This window comes from Mytilus trossulus, chromosome 6 (genome assembly GCF_036588685.1).
Source record: "Mytilus trossulus isolate FHL-02 chromosome 6, PNRI_Mtr1.1.1.hap1, whole genome shotgun sequence".
NCBI classification, from domain to species: Eukaryota; Metazoa; Mollusca; class Bivalvia; order Mytilida; family Mytilidae; genus Mytilus; species Mytilus trossulus.
Window position 1 is genome coordinate 83,347,598 of NC_086378.1, and position 15,352 is coordinate 83,362,949.

At 31.7% G+C, this 15,352-nt stretch overlaps 1 protein-coding gene across 1 annotated transcript; it reads left to right on the top strand.

The window, feature by feature from the left end:
* Nucleotides 1-1,321: 1,321 nt before the first annotated feature.
* LOC134723817 (angiopoietin-4-like) lies at nt 1,322-15,352 on the top strand. The gene is made up of 5 exons (XM_063587365.1): nt 1,322-1,884; nt 3,131-3,280; nt 4,144-4,236; nt 12,902-13,066; nt 15,075-15,352. Exons 1-5 carry the CDS (start codon nt 1,428-1,430, stop codon nt 15,269-15,271), a joined length of 1,062 nt encoding a protein of 353 aa, XP_063443435.1. The 5' UTR covers nt 1,322-1,427; the 3' UTR covers nt 15,272-15,352.

A 15,352-nucleotide genomic window follows, 5' to 3' on the forward strand; every position in this document is an offset into this window, starting at 1 on the left:
ATTATAACTGCATACAATTATCACCGACATTTGCAAACAAACTATATTCCACCCAGTTATTTCAAATAAGAATAAAAATAAGAATAAGAATTTTATTAGTCTAAAATCCAAACAATAGGATTGTTACTAAAATACAAAACAAAAAGACAGGCATATAAATCACAAAACAATAGACATTAAACACTACAAACATGTAGCATTGAAAGAAAAACAAAAATATAGATTATTAATATTAATCATAATACTATTTTTGACAGCATGCCTCCTCTTTAAAATTATCAATTAAAATATTATGCTTATATATAACATTATAATTTGAGCCATCAATTACACAGTTCAAATATTGACATTATAATTGTTTCTTTTATTATACATTTCGCTTATGTAGTTAACAATGATAAGTAAAATATTACATTCTTCGCAGGAAAATATAAAATCAAATTTGTTTTCTTCACTCATTGAATTAAAACTGGGGAAAATACTAGACATTTCATCAAACGTTTTGATCCTAGTTTTATTAATTTCTGAAGATATTATGATACAATGAAATTCATCTTCCACCTCTTTATGGCATAAAGGACATATTCAAATATGAAACATATATCTTCATTTGCTACTTTAAAAACATTGGGTCAAAATTAATGACATTTACTATAACTTTCGGCTTTTCTGATAATTCTATTCATTAGATATACATGCCTCCTTTTGTTTTGGGATGCAGAAGATAAAAACAAAAGGAGTTTTGTTAAACCATTTGGAATATCCTATTTACTCCAGTTCATTCTAAATTTACGCAGCTATTATTTGAAGATTTTTTAATCAACTTTTTTTTTTTAATTTCATAATTCAAGATTTGAAAAAAAAACAGCATTTGTTTGGAATGCATCTTATTTACAAAATTTCAATCGGTGGTACTTTTCATCAAATTAAAACAAATGATCTGCATATATAATCAAGCCAAACTCAACTTTTGGTCGCCCTGAACATGCAGAAAAAATTAACTATTAAGCATGAAGCTAACAACAGTCGTATAAACGTATAGCATTATACAAAACCAATATACATAAAACAACACAATTAATGATCATTTAACTTTGTGAATATAAATGTGTTATGAAAAAAACATTTAAGTAATTACCTAATTACTCTGCTATCGCTTTGAACTTTTTGATGTTTAATCAAACAACTTAAAAGAATGTGTATCATTGCTTCAAAAATAAATCTTCAAACACGTTTATGCTGGATACTATACGCACTCAACAAGCGAAAAGAGGTAAAGAATCATGTCATTTCATTGAAATTCTAGTGTTATTAGCCAATACAATGTGCGTCACAAAAACTCTTCACTTGAAACTAGTTTTGCAGCAGAAAACAATAACAGATGATCGCAACGTTACAACAGAAGTATTTTCTGATTCGAACAGAAAATGATGGAAAAGGCTTTCTCGTTATTGCTGATTTTCTTTTTATATTTATCGACACTTAATTTTGTTCGGACAATACCATTAAATAATTCTGATGACGCTATGGTGGAAATGCCTTTATTTACAAATAACTTGAAAGCACCGTTAGTGGCAGATCTCGATGTTTCTGCTTTAAACAAACAACTTAAGCATTATATAAATACAGCGATTTCTAAGACATTTACTGGTAAAGTAAATGACATTGTTGAACATAGCCAAGATGAACTAAAAGACACAATGCTGACCGCCTACAAGGAAAGGTTACAGGAATCAAAAGATATATATGAGGAAGATTTAACTCATTTGGTTGATGGATTTCAATCTCGCTTAGAATCTCTGTTCAGTGATTTCAGGAAAAATGTTACAGATTTGATAGATAATTTAGAAGAATGGAAGAAAGACTATTCTCAATCATTTTCAGGTACAGTTTCTTTGCTAATATTTTACGCTAGAATAGACAAAATAAATTGGAACCTCTATAAAGATATCGTGAAATCAATTGCAAATTTCGTGAGATTCATAATGAAAAAAAAAGAGAAATTATTCAAACAATTTAAAGGTTTATTAAACAAAGGCATATTTTACTAGAAAATGACAATTTTTAAGTTTTAGGACTGTTAAAATGCCTTAGAATTAATCAATGTTCTTCCCTTGAAATTATTTGAAGTTTATAAATTATTTTGCCTTTTGACATTTTATTTTTTTCACAAAATACCTTGCTTTTGAACTTAATGATGTACTTAGGTGAGGTTTGTGAATTTGTGTCAAATGTTCGAACTCTTTTGTGTTTACCATTCGATACAATGTGAAATATTTAACCCTATAACGACCATTTAACTTTTCATAAAAGACTTAAGTCTGAAGCTGGCATGTCAGCTAACTGCTAGTAGTCTGTTGTTATTTATGTATTATTGTCATTTTATTTACTTGTATTTTCTTTTGTTACATCTTCTGACATTGGACTCGATCTTCCCTTGAACTAAATTTCAATGTGCGTCGTGTTATGCGTTTACTTTTCTACATTGACTAGAGGTATAGGGGGGGTTGAGGTCTCAAAAACATGTTTAACCCCGCCGCAATTTTGCGCCTGTCCTAAGTCAGGAGCCTCTTACCTTTGTAAGTCTTGTATGATTTTCAATTTTAGTTTCTTGTGTATAATTCGGAGTTTAGAATGACGTCTATTATAACTGTACAAGTATACATATTTTTAAGGGGCCAGTTGAGGACGCCTACGGGTGCAGAAAATTCTCGCTACATTGAAGACCCATTGGTGGCCTTCGGCTATTGTCTGCTATATGGTCGGGTTGATGTCGTTTTGACACATTCCCCATTTCCTTTCTCAATTTTATTAAAAGCTCATAAAAGGACATTTGCAGATTCATGATTTTTTCTTTTTATTTTAGAACCAAATTATACCGATGCAAATATAAGTTCAAAGTTCGAATCAGCCTTTTCCCGCCATATTTGAATAATTAAATATCTCGAAAAAGAGATCCGTGATCTATCAATATTTTTAGCTTATTTTGTTCCCTTAACTAATGCTCCTCCAACTTATAATATCAATTTTAAATTCTCGATTTCTTTAATTTCAGGTAAGTACATCCTCAATGTACATTTATGCTAAAAGAAATTATAGTTAAATTTATTAACTTGATTTTTTCCAACAGCGAAATACAGACATATCATTTTACCAAGAGACTGTACTGACATAAAAGAAAGTAATACGAAGAGTGGTGTTTATACAATATATATAGATAATGTTAATGGTAAACAAGTCTATTGTGACATGGACGTGGATGGCGGTGGATGGATCGTAAGTTTATTGGTTAAATACTTAACATTTCCTGTTTTAAGAAGCGTATCATATACTGTGAATAATATAGATTGGACGCTTTTAATTTCACCTAGTATAAAGATTTCAAGAGATCAAAACCACATAATGTACGGAATGTATAGCAGTTTGACAAACACTGAATCTGTCATTGAGAATCTTGTTTTCTCTTTACTAGTTTTAAGGCATTAAAGGTTTGAGCTATTTCAACGAGTTAATTATGTATCCTCATAATTTGGATATTATTTATTCGGTTAGTTATTGTCAATGAAAATGTGGGGAATACGTCAGTGAGACAGTAATATATTAATAAAAATAAGGAAAAACACATTTGGAGGGTATTAAATTTTTGATTTTCAAATATTTTATTCACAAAATAACCGAAGTGAAAAAAGTGTCGAAACACGCACCAAATCAAATCAATTGGCACTTCTTATTTTATTAAATTCAGTGACTAATTTAAAATTTTATATTAATGATTATGTTTATCTGTATATCGATTTAAATTTGAAAAAATATATAACTAAACTGAAACTATGGAAAGCATTCAAATTAAAAAAAAAAACAATCATGTAAACAAAATGACATAATAAGACAAAGTTATACTGGTTTTTCGTCATTCAACGTTAAACACAAACTTTAAAAAAAAAACAATTAAGTTAGAGGTCTATCTTGCTATAAAACAAGGTTTAATTATCCTTTTTTTTCATACGAAAATGAAAACAAGAATATGACAGTTTATACCTTTTGATTTTGTCATTTCCTTAGGGGCTTACGTTTAGAATATTCCTCGGAGTTCAGCATTTTTGTTTATCTATATTTTAATACATTGTACATTTTTAAAGGTAGTCCAAAGACGCTCAGAACGCAAGGTAAATTTTGAAAGAACTTGGAATGAATATGAAAATGGTTTCGGGGATGTCACCGGAGAACATTGGCTTGGTAAGTTCTTATCTTAAAATTGGTGTTGATTTGGATTAAATATTTTTGTTGTTGGTGTTTGACTGCTCGAATGTTGTCTTCAAACTGTTTTTTTTTTGTACTTGCAAGTCAGAGGTACGGATTAATGTATTGATAATTGACAACAAGCAATCCCTCTTTCAATCTATTAATTCATCAGCTTATAACGGGTCCAACTTATTTTGTTATTTTAGAATAATGCCTCTTTCATTTATTTCAGTAAAGCAAGATCTCTTTCATTCTAAAAAGTACGTGTTTACAACTGTTATAACGATCGGTGTTACATACAGATGTGCATTTTATAGGAGTTTCAACTGTAGATAACGTGTTCTTTCAGATAAAGAAAATGAGAATTTGTGTCATTACATCACATGCCCCGTCACGTCATCACATTATTATTTTCAACGAGTGTGTGCACTAAGTTTCAATATAAAAATAATGAAATGACCACAACTATGTCTAAACACATAAAACCAGAACATTAACGTGATCAGTGAACAGCAGAATATCGGTCAAAATCTAAAATCAGTGATACAGAACTGACGGATGTACGTAGGAATGGATGAATTACAAAATTGTTTCTTTTTTTTTTGGCTAAAGAGGTTGGTGTAATTCTAGTGAAAATAGTCATCTTTGATAACGCTGATTATGTCAGTGCAAAAGATTACATAATTAGAAGCTGGTTATATGTTACCCGAAGGGTGTGGAAGGAAAATAAGGAAGAGGGAGAGGGGCTTGAACATTTTTGGGAATGAAAAGGGGTAACTTTTTATCACAAAACACTTTTTTTGCGTCTCGCTCCGCTGTGATATTCTTAGGATTGAAATCAGAATTTTCAACATCCTTTTCCCCGTAATAAAATCAACGGTACCAATTTTGTTGCACCAGATGCGCATTTCGATAAAACATGTCTCTTCAGTGATGCTCGTGGCCAAAATATCTGAAATCCAAAGCTTATATAAAGGATGAAGAGCTATAATCCAAAAGGTCCAAAAGTATAGTCAAATTCTAGAAAGGAATCAGAGCTTTGCATGAGGGAGATAATTTATAATAATTTCTAATATTTTGTTACAGAAAATTTAATAACACAAAAAATCCGTATTTTCATGCCAGTACCGAAGTACTGGCTACTGGGCTGGTGATACCCTCGGGGACTAATAAAGTAAAGTATAAGTAATTTAAAGTGAATTTACTATCTTCTTCAATAAAAGGTATGTATGAATAACAGCTGAAATTGAATGAAGGTGTGACCAGAAGAAGCATATTCCTTTAGCCCCTTTCGACTGTTTCATAACATGTTTCACAACTTGCTTGCTTTTCAGTGTCCTTAGTTGGTTTGAGATTTCAATGAACATTGAAGAGATATGTATTGTCAAAATGCGCATCTGATGCAAGAAAATTGGTACCGTTAATTTTATTGTTAAAGTAGGAATGGAAAATTAAAAGGCAGATATTTTGTTACCACATATGAATTTAAACTACTTAACGCATAAATATATAAAAGAAACAAAAATTCAAAATCATACAAGACTAACAAAAGCCAGAGGCTCCCGACTTGGTTATAGAATAAATGAGTTTATTTCCGATGCAAAGACCATATAAGTTATCTTTTTATTTCCTAACGTGACTTATTCATGAATTTGTTGGGTTTTGATGTTGTGTTTGTTGTTGTCATCGGATTTTGTTCAAAATATTTTAACGTTTGTATTTGTAAATCGTATTTTTTCTGTTGTATAAGTGTGTTGTATTGGGGGATAACAATTCATCCAGTTCATTTGGTGAATTTAATTCTGGATCAACGAAATTTACACTATATATTTGGTTTGCAGTTTGATCAGAAGAAACAACCACATAGCTAGATAATACAATTAATTATCTAATTACTACTTCAATTAAATATTTATTAGTATTTTAATTTTCACTGTTATTAATATAAGTTAGATGAGTCATACAAATCTAATCTTGAATTTCTTCAAAATTCTCTTAATTTTCGGAACACGTTTTAGAAATTTATATTGACGTCACTTTGGGCGTTGCATTGACTATGACAAACAGGGCTGTGATTTTGTAATTTATTTATTTTATTCTAATGCTAGTCACCACTTCAGGTTAATCATGTCTATCTATTATATAGTCATTTTATCAAATGGACTGCTTGCAAAACTATGTATTATTCTTGATAATAATGATGTTTTGTCCCAGGCGGATAACCCTGGCCTCACAACTTTTCGGAACTTTTGGTCCTTGGCGATTTCAACTTGGTAGTCTTCCAAAACATTTTACATCTAAACATAGTTTTGTGTGGACGTAGCGCGCGTCTGGTGTGTAAAACTGTTGTTACCTTTGGATGGCTATTATTCGTTTGTTTCTCTGTCCTATATTTTCTCCCATTTATCTGTTTATTTATTGTAACCCTGTCGTGTAATGTTGTAATTTTAATCTTATAATTAACACTGTCACTAAAGCGGGAGGTTTGGCATGCCACAAAACCAGGTTAAACCTACCATTTTTTCATAAAATGCCCTGTACCAAGTCAGGAAAATGGCCATTGTGACATTACAGTTCGTTTCTCTGTGTGTTAAGTTTCAGTGTTGTGTCTCTGTTGTGTCGTAGTTCTCTTATATTTGATAGTGATACGTTTTCTCTCAGTTAAGTTTGTAACCCGGATTTTTTTTTTCTATCGATTTATGAATATTGAACAGTGATATACTACTGTTGCCTTTATTTAAAGCCGAAATATGCAATCTTTAATGACCTGACAATAGGGACTCTGTGGGATTTTTATAGGAGTATTTCGTAATTAATATCAATGTATTATTTGAATGTACCATATGGCAGAAGAAATTTAACGTACATGGTTTCAGAAAATTATTTGACCTTTGACCACTAGCACGGTCGGAACTTGATGACAATAAAAAAAAATTCTGCCAAAATTTCTTCATCCTTAATGCCAACTGAATATACATCTACGAAAAGTGAAAAAATGTTGATAACTAAGAAACATTGTCTTTATAAGTATTCTTTTCTGTTTATTAAAGCTGATGTTGTCGTTATCAGCTTTTTCAAATGATTAAAAAAGGAAATAAACAGAGATAATAGTATTGAGATTGTAAAACTGGAAAAAATTAATTTGACTAAAACTAAACATTTTTAGCAGGACAATTTTTATTTTATTACTTAAAGTTTGTTTATGATTGTAACTCATTTGGTGGAAATGACAAAACAAATAAGCATTTAAAACTGGAGAACATAAAGGAGAAAAGGGGGAGGGAAAAAAAGAGGGGGGGGGGGTCGGACCACTTTTTTTTAACTTCCGATTTCGGAAACGAAGTATCTCATCATAGGGATTTTTGGATTTAATGTAATTGAAATCTGGATTTATGTGTATATATATACGTCTAGTGAATCAGGGTTTTCATTCATCGGGTATTAGTATTGTAATAAAAGTAACCCTCCCAAAGCTTCTGACTTTAATCCCCAAAAATGTGTTTGATTTTGGCGTTACACAATCTTGTTTCAAAGCACTCCACAAAGTTATATACAGAATAATGTCAGTTACTGTTCGCCATGCATGTAAGGGCGGATCCAGTCTTTTTAAAAAGATTGGTTCCCAAACTAGGACAAGGGAGGGGGTGAGGATTCCAACTTTATGTCCCCATTCAAATGCATTGATCGTCCAAAAAAGGAGGGGGTTCCAAACCCCAGAACCCTCCGCTTGGATTCGTCACTGCGGTGATCAACGATAACACAGAGCTAAATAGACTAAAAAAAATGGCACTCATACCACATCATCCTATATCTATTGACATTCTATCCTGGCTACAGACTAGTTCAACAGAAGTTGCAGAGTTATGAAGAGTAATAACGTGTACAATGCACTATCAAGTAACCGACGAACATTTTTTACCTTTTTTTTTTTTTAGCTCAAACAGGACAACTTATTTATGATACAGGGAAGCTGCTCAACAGATACCCAGACTGGTTGCTTTGAACAGTGCACATTCATCAATCAATGTATTTTCCAAAAATATATAAACATATAATTTTATCGGGATTTTGAGATGAGATATTGTCAAATAAGGCCCTGGAAATCGAGATGGACAAAAGTAAACTCGGAATTTAGGAATTGGACCCCTCTGAACCCCAACCCATCATAATGGAGCAGGTCTTATAGCAGTGCAAAAGGAAAGAATTTAATATAAATGCAATTTTAAATGGTTTTATATTAGTAATTTTTAGGGCCTTTTAAAGAAGAGGGGCGAAAAATACCAGAGGAACAGTCAGTCATTAATCGAAAATAAACCGACAACGCATGGCTATACATGAAAAAGATAAACAGACAAACAATCGTTCACATGACACAACATAAAAAAATAAAGAATAAGCAACACGAACACCATCAAAAATTGGGGGTCTCAGGTGCTCCGGAATAGTAAGTATATCCTGCTCCACATGTGGCACCCATCGTGTTGCTCATGCTATAACAAATCCAGCGAATATTACAATTCTGTAGGTCACATTCATTAAAGAGATTGAATCTTACTGTTCAGTGTCAGCCTACTTCGGCTCTGTGTTAAAGACAGTACTTAGATCTATAATGGTTTTCCTTTTTTGCAAATTGTGACTTGGATGGAAGGTTGTCTCATTGGCACTCATACAACATCTTCTTATATCTATAGATCGTGAATGCCATGTTAGCCAAGAAAAGATAAAATCATAATAAAAGATCAAGAATACAATGGTTTATTTTGGGTTTTTTTTTCGTTGGCTTTATATAACAAGTACAAAGACAAGACAAATTAATTTTTCAAAATGTTCTAAATTAAGTCTGAATAAAAAAAATCCTTCATCAAACACCATCAAACAGCTAGTTCCATCTTAGTGCTCTGCACTTGTTTCACAGCCTGAAAGTATAAAATAGTAGAAATAAAAACCATTTGTTCTATACCTATATAAACTCTTTTTCATTTTATAATATTAAAAAAAAAGAAAAGAAAACATTGAGATCATTATATTCAGGATGATCAAAGATATAGATTGATTAATTAATCCCAGTTGCAAATATTTCATTATGTTCAGGAGGATCAAAGATATAGACTGGTTGATTAATGTCAAGTGGCAAATATTTCATTATATTCAGGAGGATACAAAACAAGTATATCAAATACTGTTTAGATCTGATGAATACAAAATTTAAAAACAATTTCCAGTATAGTTTTCTGTAGTTGCAAACTGATATGATGTAACTTTGTCAATATTACCATGTATTTAATTAACCTACTTTCATAAAAATGTTTAAATACTAAAAATATTTCCGACATTTAAAAATCCTATGTACATGTACCTTGTAGAATTATGAGTGTTTTGCTTATATGCCTGGCTTTAACCATGTGTGGTTGGTTACATGCTGATGTTATGTTGTCAATTGGCCTGAGGTTTGTGTGTTAGAGAACATGGCTGTCATGAGTCATTGCAAGGATTTTTTTAAATTCAGAAAGCAAATCAGTTTCAATATTATGCATTATAATTAAGTCTCCATCCCCACTGGTCGTTACTGCGTATTTATACACCCAACACAGTCAGAAGACACCTCACTTTCTATAGTGCGTTTTAATTTTAATGGAATGATTGAAGTCAAGGTAATTTAAACTTATTGAAAGGAGAAATAAAGTTTGTGTCATGCATATTTTTAATTCAAATATGTGCAATTTCTTTGATTTGATCCTTTACAAATGTTCTTTGAATTAAATTCATTAATTCACTGTTATTCAGTAGTTGTCATTTGTCTATGACATACATGTTTGAATTTGTTCATTATGTACACAAATCAAGTTAGGTTGTTAGTTTTCTTGTTTAATTACATTGTCTTTTCAATGCCCTTTGTAGCTTTCTATGCCGCGGTACATGCTTTGCTCATTGTTGAAGGCTATACAGTGACCTATAGTTTTTAATTTCTGTGTCTCTTAACTTAGTGGGGAGAGTTGTCTCATTGGTAATCATACCACATCTTCCTTTTTATAATAAATATTTTTACAATATTTGAACTACAAATCAAATAAAGAAAAATAATCTATTAATAATTAAAGGGCCTTCGGTACATATTAATTACAAACAAGAAAATAACATTAAAAAATATACTACTTAATATTTGTTATTTGACAATTTACATAATTATATTCTTTTCTCTAATTTGCCTTGCAAATAATATAAACATTACGGCGTTCTGTCATCTAACTATATAATGCAGTTCATTGGGAACTATATTATGGCAGTTAACAAATATATGGAACTATATTATAGCTTTAATTGTCCTGCTGACTCTGAATGAAGCTATTTTTATTTATTATCCCGCATATAGTGCCTCAATAGTTTTACCTGGAAAGGGAATTAACCCATATGTCTGAATTAAAAAACAACAGAAATTCTACACTGTCGTTAATAGTTATCCTCGAGTGATTTCGAGCGAGTGATTATCAGTGTGAAGAGTATAATACTATAGTTTTCTTCGTGAAGAAACTGAAACACAGTTATAAATAAAAAAATCACCGATATCAAAGTTGTAAAAATAGGAAGACACTTCTACGGAGCGCCGATTTTATAATACACCTTATCGCTATTTCCGCTTGACCCGAGAATCTGTTCCGCTTGAACTATTGGCGTCATACAACAATCACTTTTCCATTGTGGCGTCAGATATTTTGAATTATGACATCAAAATTTTACGGGACCCTGTGTGATGTCCAGTAATGGCGGACAAATAGCGATAAGGTGTATTCCAATGAGAAAATATTTCATGTGGTTTGTAACGTCGTGAACTTTCACGGCTATTTTTGTTCTCCTTTTCTTAGACGAAACATACCATCTTTACCAGGGTCGCGCCTTGCTCATGTAGAACAGATCAACACATATTCAACATGATTTTACGGAGAAAATATTCTAGATTTTGGAAAAGTATGGATCCCCCCGTTATTTTTAGAAATAACACTTATTTTTGGCAAAAACATGAAAAAAATGTAGTTAATATTAATAATTTCCTACCTTCTTCTACAATTTTACTCGAGATACTTACAAAATCAGATTCCTGGTTTATTTCTGCATTTGTGTGTCAATTTTCGTTGTCTGTTTAAGAATAAGAATAAGAATAAGAATACTTTATTAATCCAATTATGGACCCTAGCGGGTTTTAAATTTCATACAATGATTACAATGATTTGTTATAACAATGAAATAATAAAATGAAATACATGACAATAGAAATCTGAACAGTTATTGCATGCACATGGAATAGAAAGTAATATGGGAGACAATCAATCAATTTCTGTAAGGATTATTTCCCTTTAAACAGATATGGTGTTTTGAGTTGCATACAAATGATATGCAACCCCAACTGATTAGATATAAGGGTATTTTTCTCCCATGTACACACAGCAACCAATTACTAGATATTTATGTATATAATTATATTTTTTGACAATTGCAGGAATATGATAAGCACCTTAGAGTTTTACTGCAGTTTGTTTATAAGCATTTACATATTAATAGAAGAAATATGCATACACATAAAGAAATGTGCACTTAAATTAAATTTTTGAATTTAAAATATATATATATATAGATAAACTAAAAAGATTTAGCCATTAACAGAATTTGTGGATCTCAATTGAAAACTCTGGATAAGAAAAATGCATAACTTTTTCAGTATATGTTGATCTTCAGTGGTCATTAACCATAAAAATTTTGATTTGCAGTCCAAGTTATTGAAATTTTGACAGTGTTCATGAGCTTGTGCAAACAGTGATTCTCTACATTGATTATACAATGGACAGTTAATTAAAAAATGAAACTCATCTTCAATATCATGTTTACCTTTCTATAAATAGCGCGAGGAACGGAAAGGGTTAGCATTTGTCTGTCTCGATAGCTGAAAACTGACGTTTACGGCAACTCTTATCGTAGTTCAAAGATTTACTGCAAGCTAATATACACGTTGAAATATAAGATTATTACTGAATTGAAAAGCGCAGATACTGTAGTTTCTCAAGCTATTTTTATTTATTTTTTACAGTGAGGGAAAAGTTGTTTATTTTGCAGTTACAAAAACGTTGCAAATGCAAAAAAAATGCATTGTGGCAGATATAGTTTTTTAACGTGACGTTCCAACAGAGTCCCTACTGACAACAGTATCGTAACTATTTTCCTCCTTAATAAGTCTGTTGAAAGGTTTTGTTAGCTTTTGAGGTGAATGCCGACATGTTTGTGTGTGTAATTTGATATCACCATCAAAAAATGGACGTGAAATATCAAACTCCTCGGCAGTTCCAGATCCGATCCGATTACGAGTCCGAATAATACTCTACACTGATGGAGTAAAGGGAAAAAAGTTGCGGAACGGAAACGATAACTGTACGGAGTTTGGTGAAATACCTGAACGTATAAGAGTTTTGTTTTAAAGGGGTTCGAAATTCTCATGTCTTTGAAACGGGGCTCTTGAATTCAATTTATTTCCTCAAAGTGCGGATCTGAAAAAAAGAAGGGAAATCCGAATGCTTCCTCTAATAGGTTATCGGTATTATATTGTGAATTGTTATTGCAGTATTGGGTAGAATAATAATTAACTGCTGATTTGTTACATATATCTACATTATAGGTAATAAATATATTCATTTTCTTACAAATTCCGGAAACTGTGAACTGCGAGTGAAAATGAAAACACCAAATGGCCAAGACATCTATGCTGTATACAAGGTTTTTAAACTAGGTGATGCTGCATCCAAGTACCAGCTTACAGTCAATGGTTACAGTGGAACAGCAGGTTCGTATTTTGTATTCTAATAGACATTCATGCGACTGTCGTACATGGGAGAGGTTAAGCTCCATAAACCCAGGTTTCGTTCACCATTTTCTACATTTGAAAATGATTAGACCAAGTCAGGAATATGACATTTGTCCATTCGTCTGATGATTGTTTTCGTTTGATTTTGTATTTGGTTAGAGACGTTCCGTTTTGAATTTTCCTAAGATTTCATTATTTTTGTGATTTTTTTTATATGTATCAAAACTACCTAACTACTCCAAAGATATGACTTAAATTTTGTCATTGTAAATTTCCCATGTTTGTGTAAAAACATTTCACCAGGGCCCTCGAACGGAATATGAAAACAGATGTGGTATGATTGACAATGATACAACTCTCCACAAGAGACAAAATGGAATAGAAATTTACAACTATAGGTCACCATACGGTCTTCAACAATGAGCAAAGTCCATACCACATAGTCAGCTATAGAAGGCCCCAAAATGACTAATGTAAAATAATTCAAACGAGAGAACTAACAGACTAATTTATGTTAAAACAATAAACGAAAAACAAATATGTAACACATCAACACACGACAACCCAATAACTACATGCTCCAAACTTGGGACAGGTACATACATATAGAATGTAGCGGGTCAAACATGCTAGAGGGATCCAAACCGTTCCCCTTACCTGGGATAGTGGTGTTACAGTTCAACAGAAGAACAAACTATAGACATCAGTTGAAAAAGGCTTAACAGATGGATACTATAAGTAATATGGTTCGCTACTGATCCCCTACGTATCCATAGAGGGTTAGTAAAATCCATAGGGGACCAGGTTGGAGGCTGTGCTATTTGTAACATGACGATTCCATCGGTGGTACTTAGTTATATACCTTTCCTGATTACATTCCTAATTTTAGTAGGGTTCTTGTAGCTTAATCTTTATATACCTGTGTATGTTTTCGGACAATTGTATGCCTCTTCGGTCATGGTATTGTTATGTAGGTTATTGTTGTTCACTTGGTTCTTCTTCTATAGGTTATTCTTCAAGGTTATGTCCCTTCATTTAGGCGTACCTACCTTGCTGAACTTATCTTCTGTTGTTTTTTTCTTATATCGTTTTGAATATGCACGAAATATTTCACACTTAAGGTAGATCATAAGTATATATTTTTTTGCTACAGAATTATCTTATTATTTGCCAAAATAAAGATTTTTCTATGCTTTTTCAACAATGTAATAAAAAGTATAGCATGTATAGGTCACCGCGCTATTTTCCAAGCTCTGAGTCGTTGAAAATTTACTAAATTTGGTTAGTTTTTCATGAAAAAACACATTAGTGTGCATACAAAAAGTTCTATGAGATAGAATTTTGAAATATATTTTGAGAATAAAATTAACGGTACCAATTTTCTTGCACCAGATGCGCATTTCAACAAAACATGTCTCTTCAGTGATGCTCGTGGCCAAAATATTTGAAATCCAAAGTTTATATAAAAGATGAAGAGCTTTATTCTAAAAGGTCCAAAAAGTAAAGCCAAATTCGCGAAAGGAATCAGAGCTTTGCATGAGGGAGATACATTCCTTAATTTTATAACAATTTCTGATATTTTGTAACGGCAAATTTTAATAACATGAGAAGATAGGTTTCATAATATGTTTTAAGAAAATAAAAAGAAAACATAGTGTCACCGAACTTGTTTTCTTGCTACAAGTAAAAATTAAAAAAATTTATAAATTTTGTACTGAAAGAGCTATCTTCCCTTGAATAGCTCATTTGAAAACACTGATTTTAAAAACCAAAATAGTTTTCTTTATATAAATTGAACAGTATAACCATTAAATTGCAAATCTGTCTCCAAATTTGCAGATTTAGTCAAATAACTAGCCCGATTTTGTACTGTGATTGTACAATCCAACATGGCGGTATACCATTAATCTACCTTAACGTCAAGTAAAGCAATAACTTTTGTTCGACATGTAACAAAATAATGTATAATCGTTTTTCTTTATATAAGGTGACGCTTTACAACGACAATCTTCTGGTAAATTCTCAGCAATAGATCGCGACAACAGTGGTAATAATTATGCAATATCCAACGGACCATGGTGGTACATAAAAGGTTCCAATACATGGTTAAACGATGACCAAAGAGAGAATTTCTGGGGGAAAAATATTGGTCGGAAGACAACCATGATGATCAGACGCCTTTAGTTTGATACTTTTCAAATAAGTATTCTTACACAAATGGAACACTTAACTTCTCCAGAGTAGATATTACGTTGTTTTTTCTTT

What these genes read in the sequence shown, in the direction of transcription:
- LOC134723817 (XM_063587365.1), top strand. Translation starts at nt 1,428, where the DNA reads ATGATGGAAAAGGCTTTCTCGTTATTGCTGATTTTCTTTTTATATTTA. An exon ending in CTATTCTCAATCATTTTCAG is followed by an intron (nt 1,885 to 3,130) that starts GTACAGTTTCTT and finishes TTTTTCCAACAG; the next exon opens with CGAAATACAGACATATCATT. An exon ending in TGGTTACAGTGGAACAGCAG is followed by an intron (nt 13,067 to 15,074) that starts GTTCGTATTTTG and finishes TCTTTATATAAG; the next exon opens with GTGACGCTTTACAACGACAA.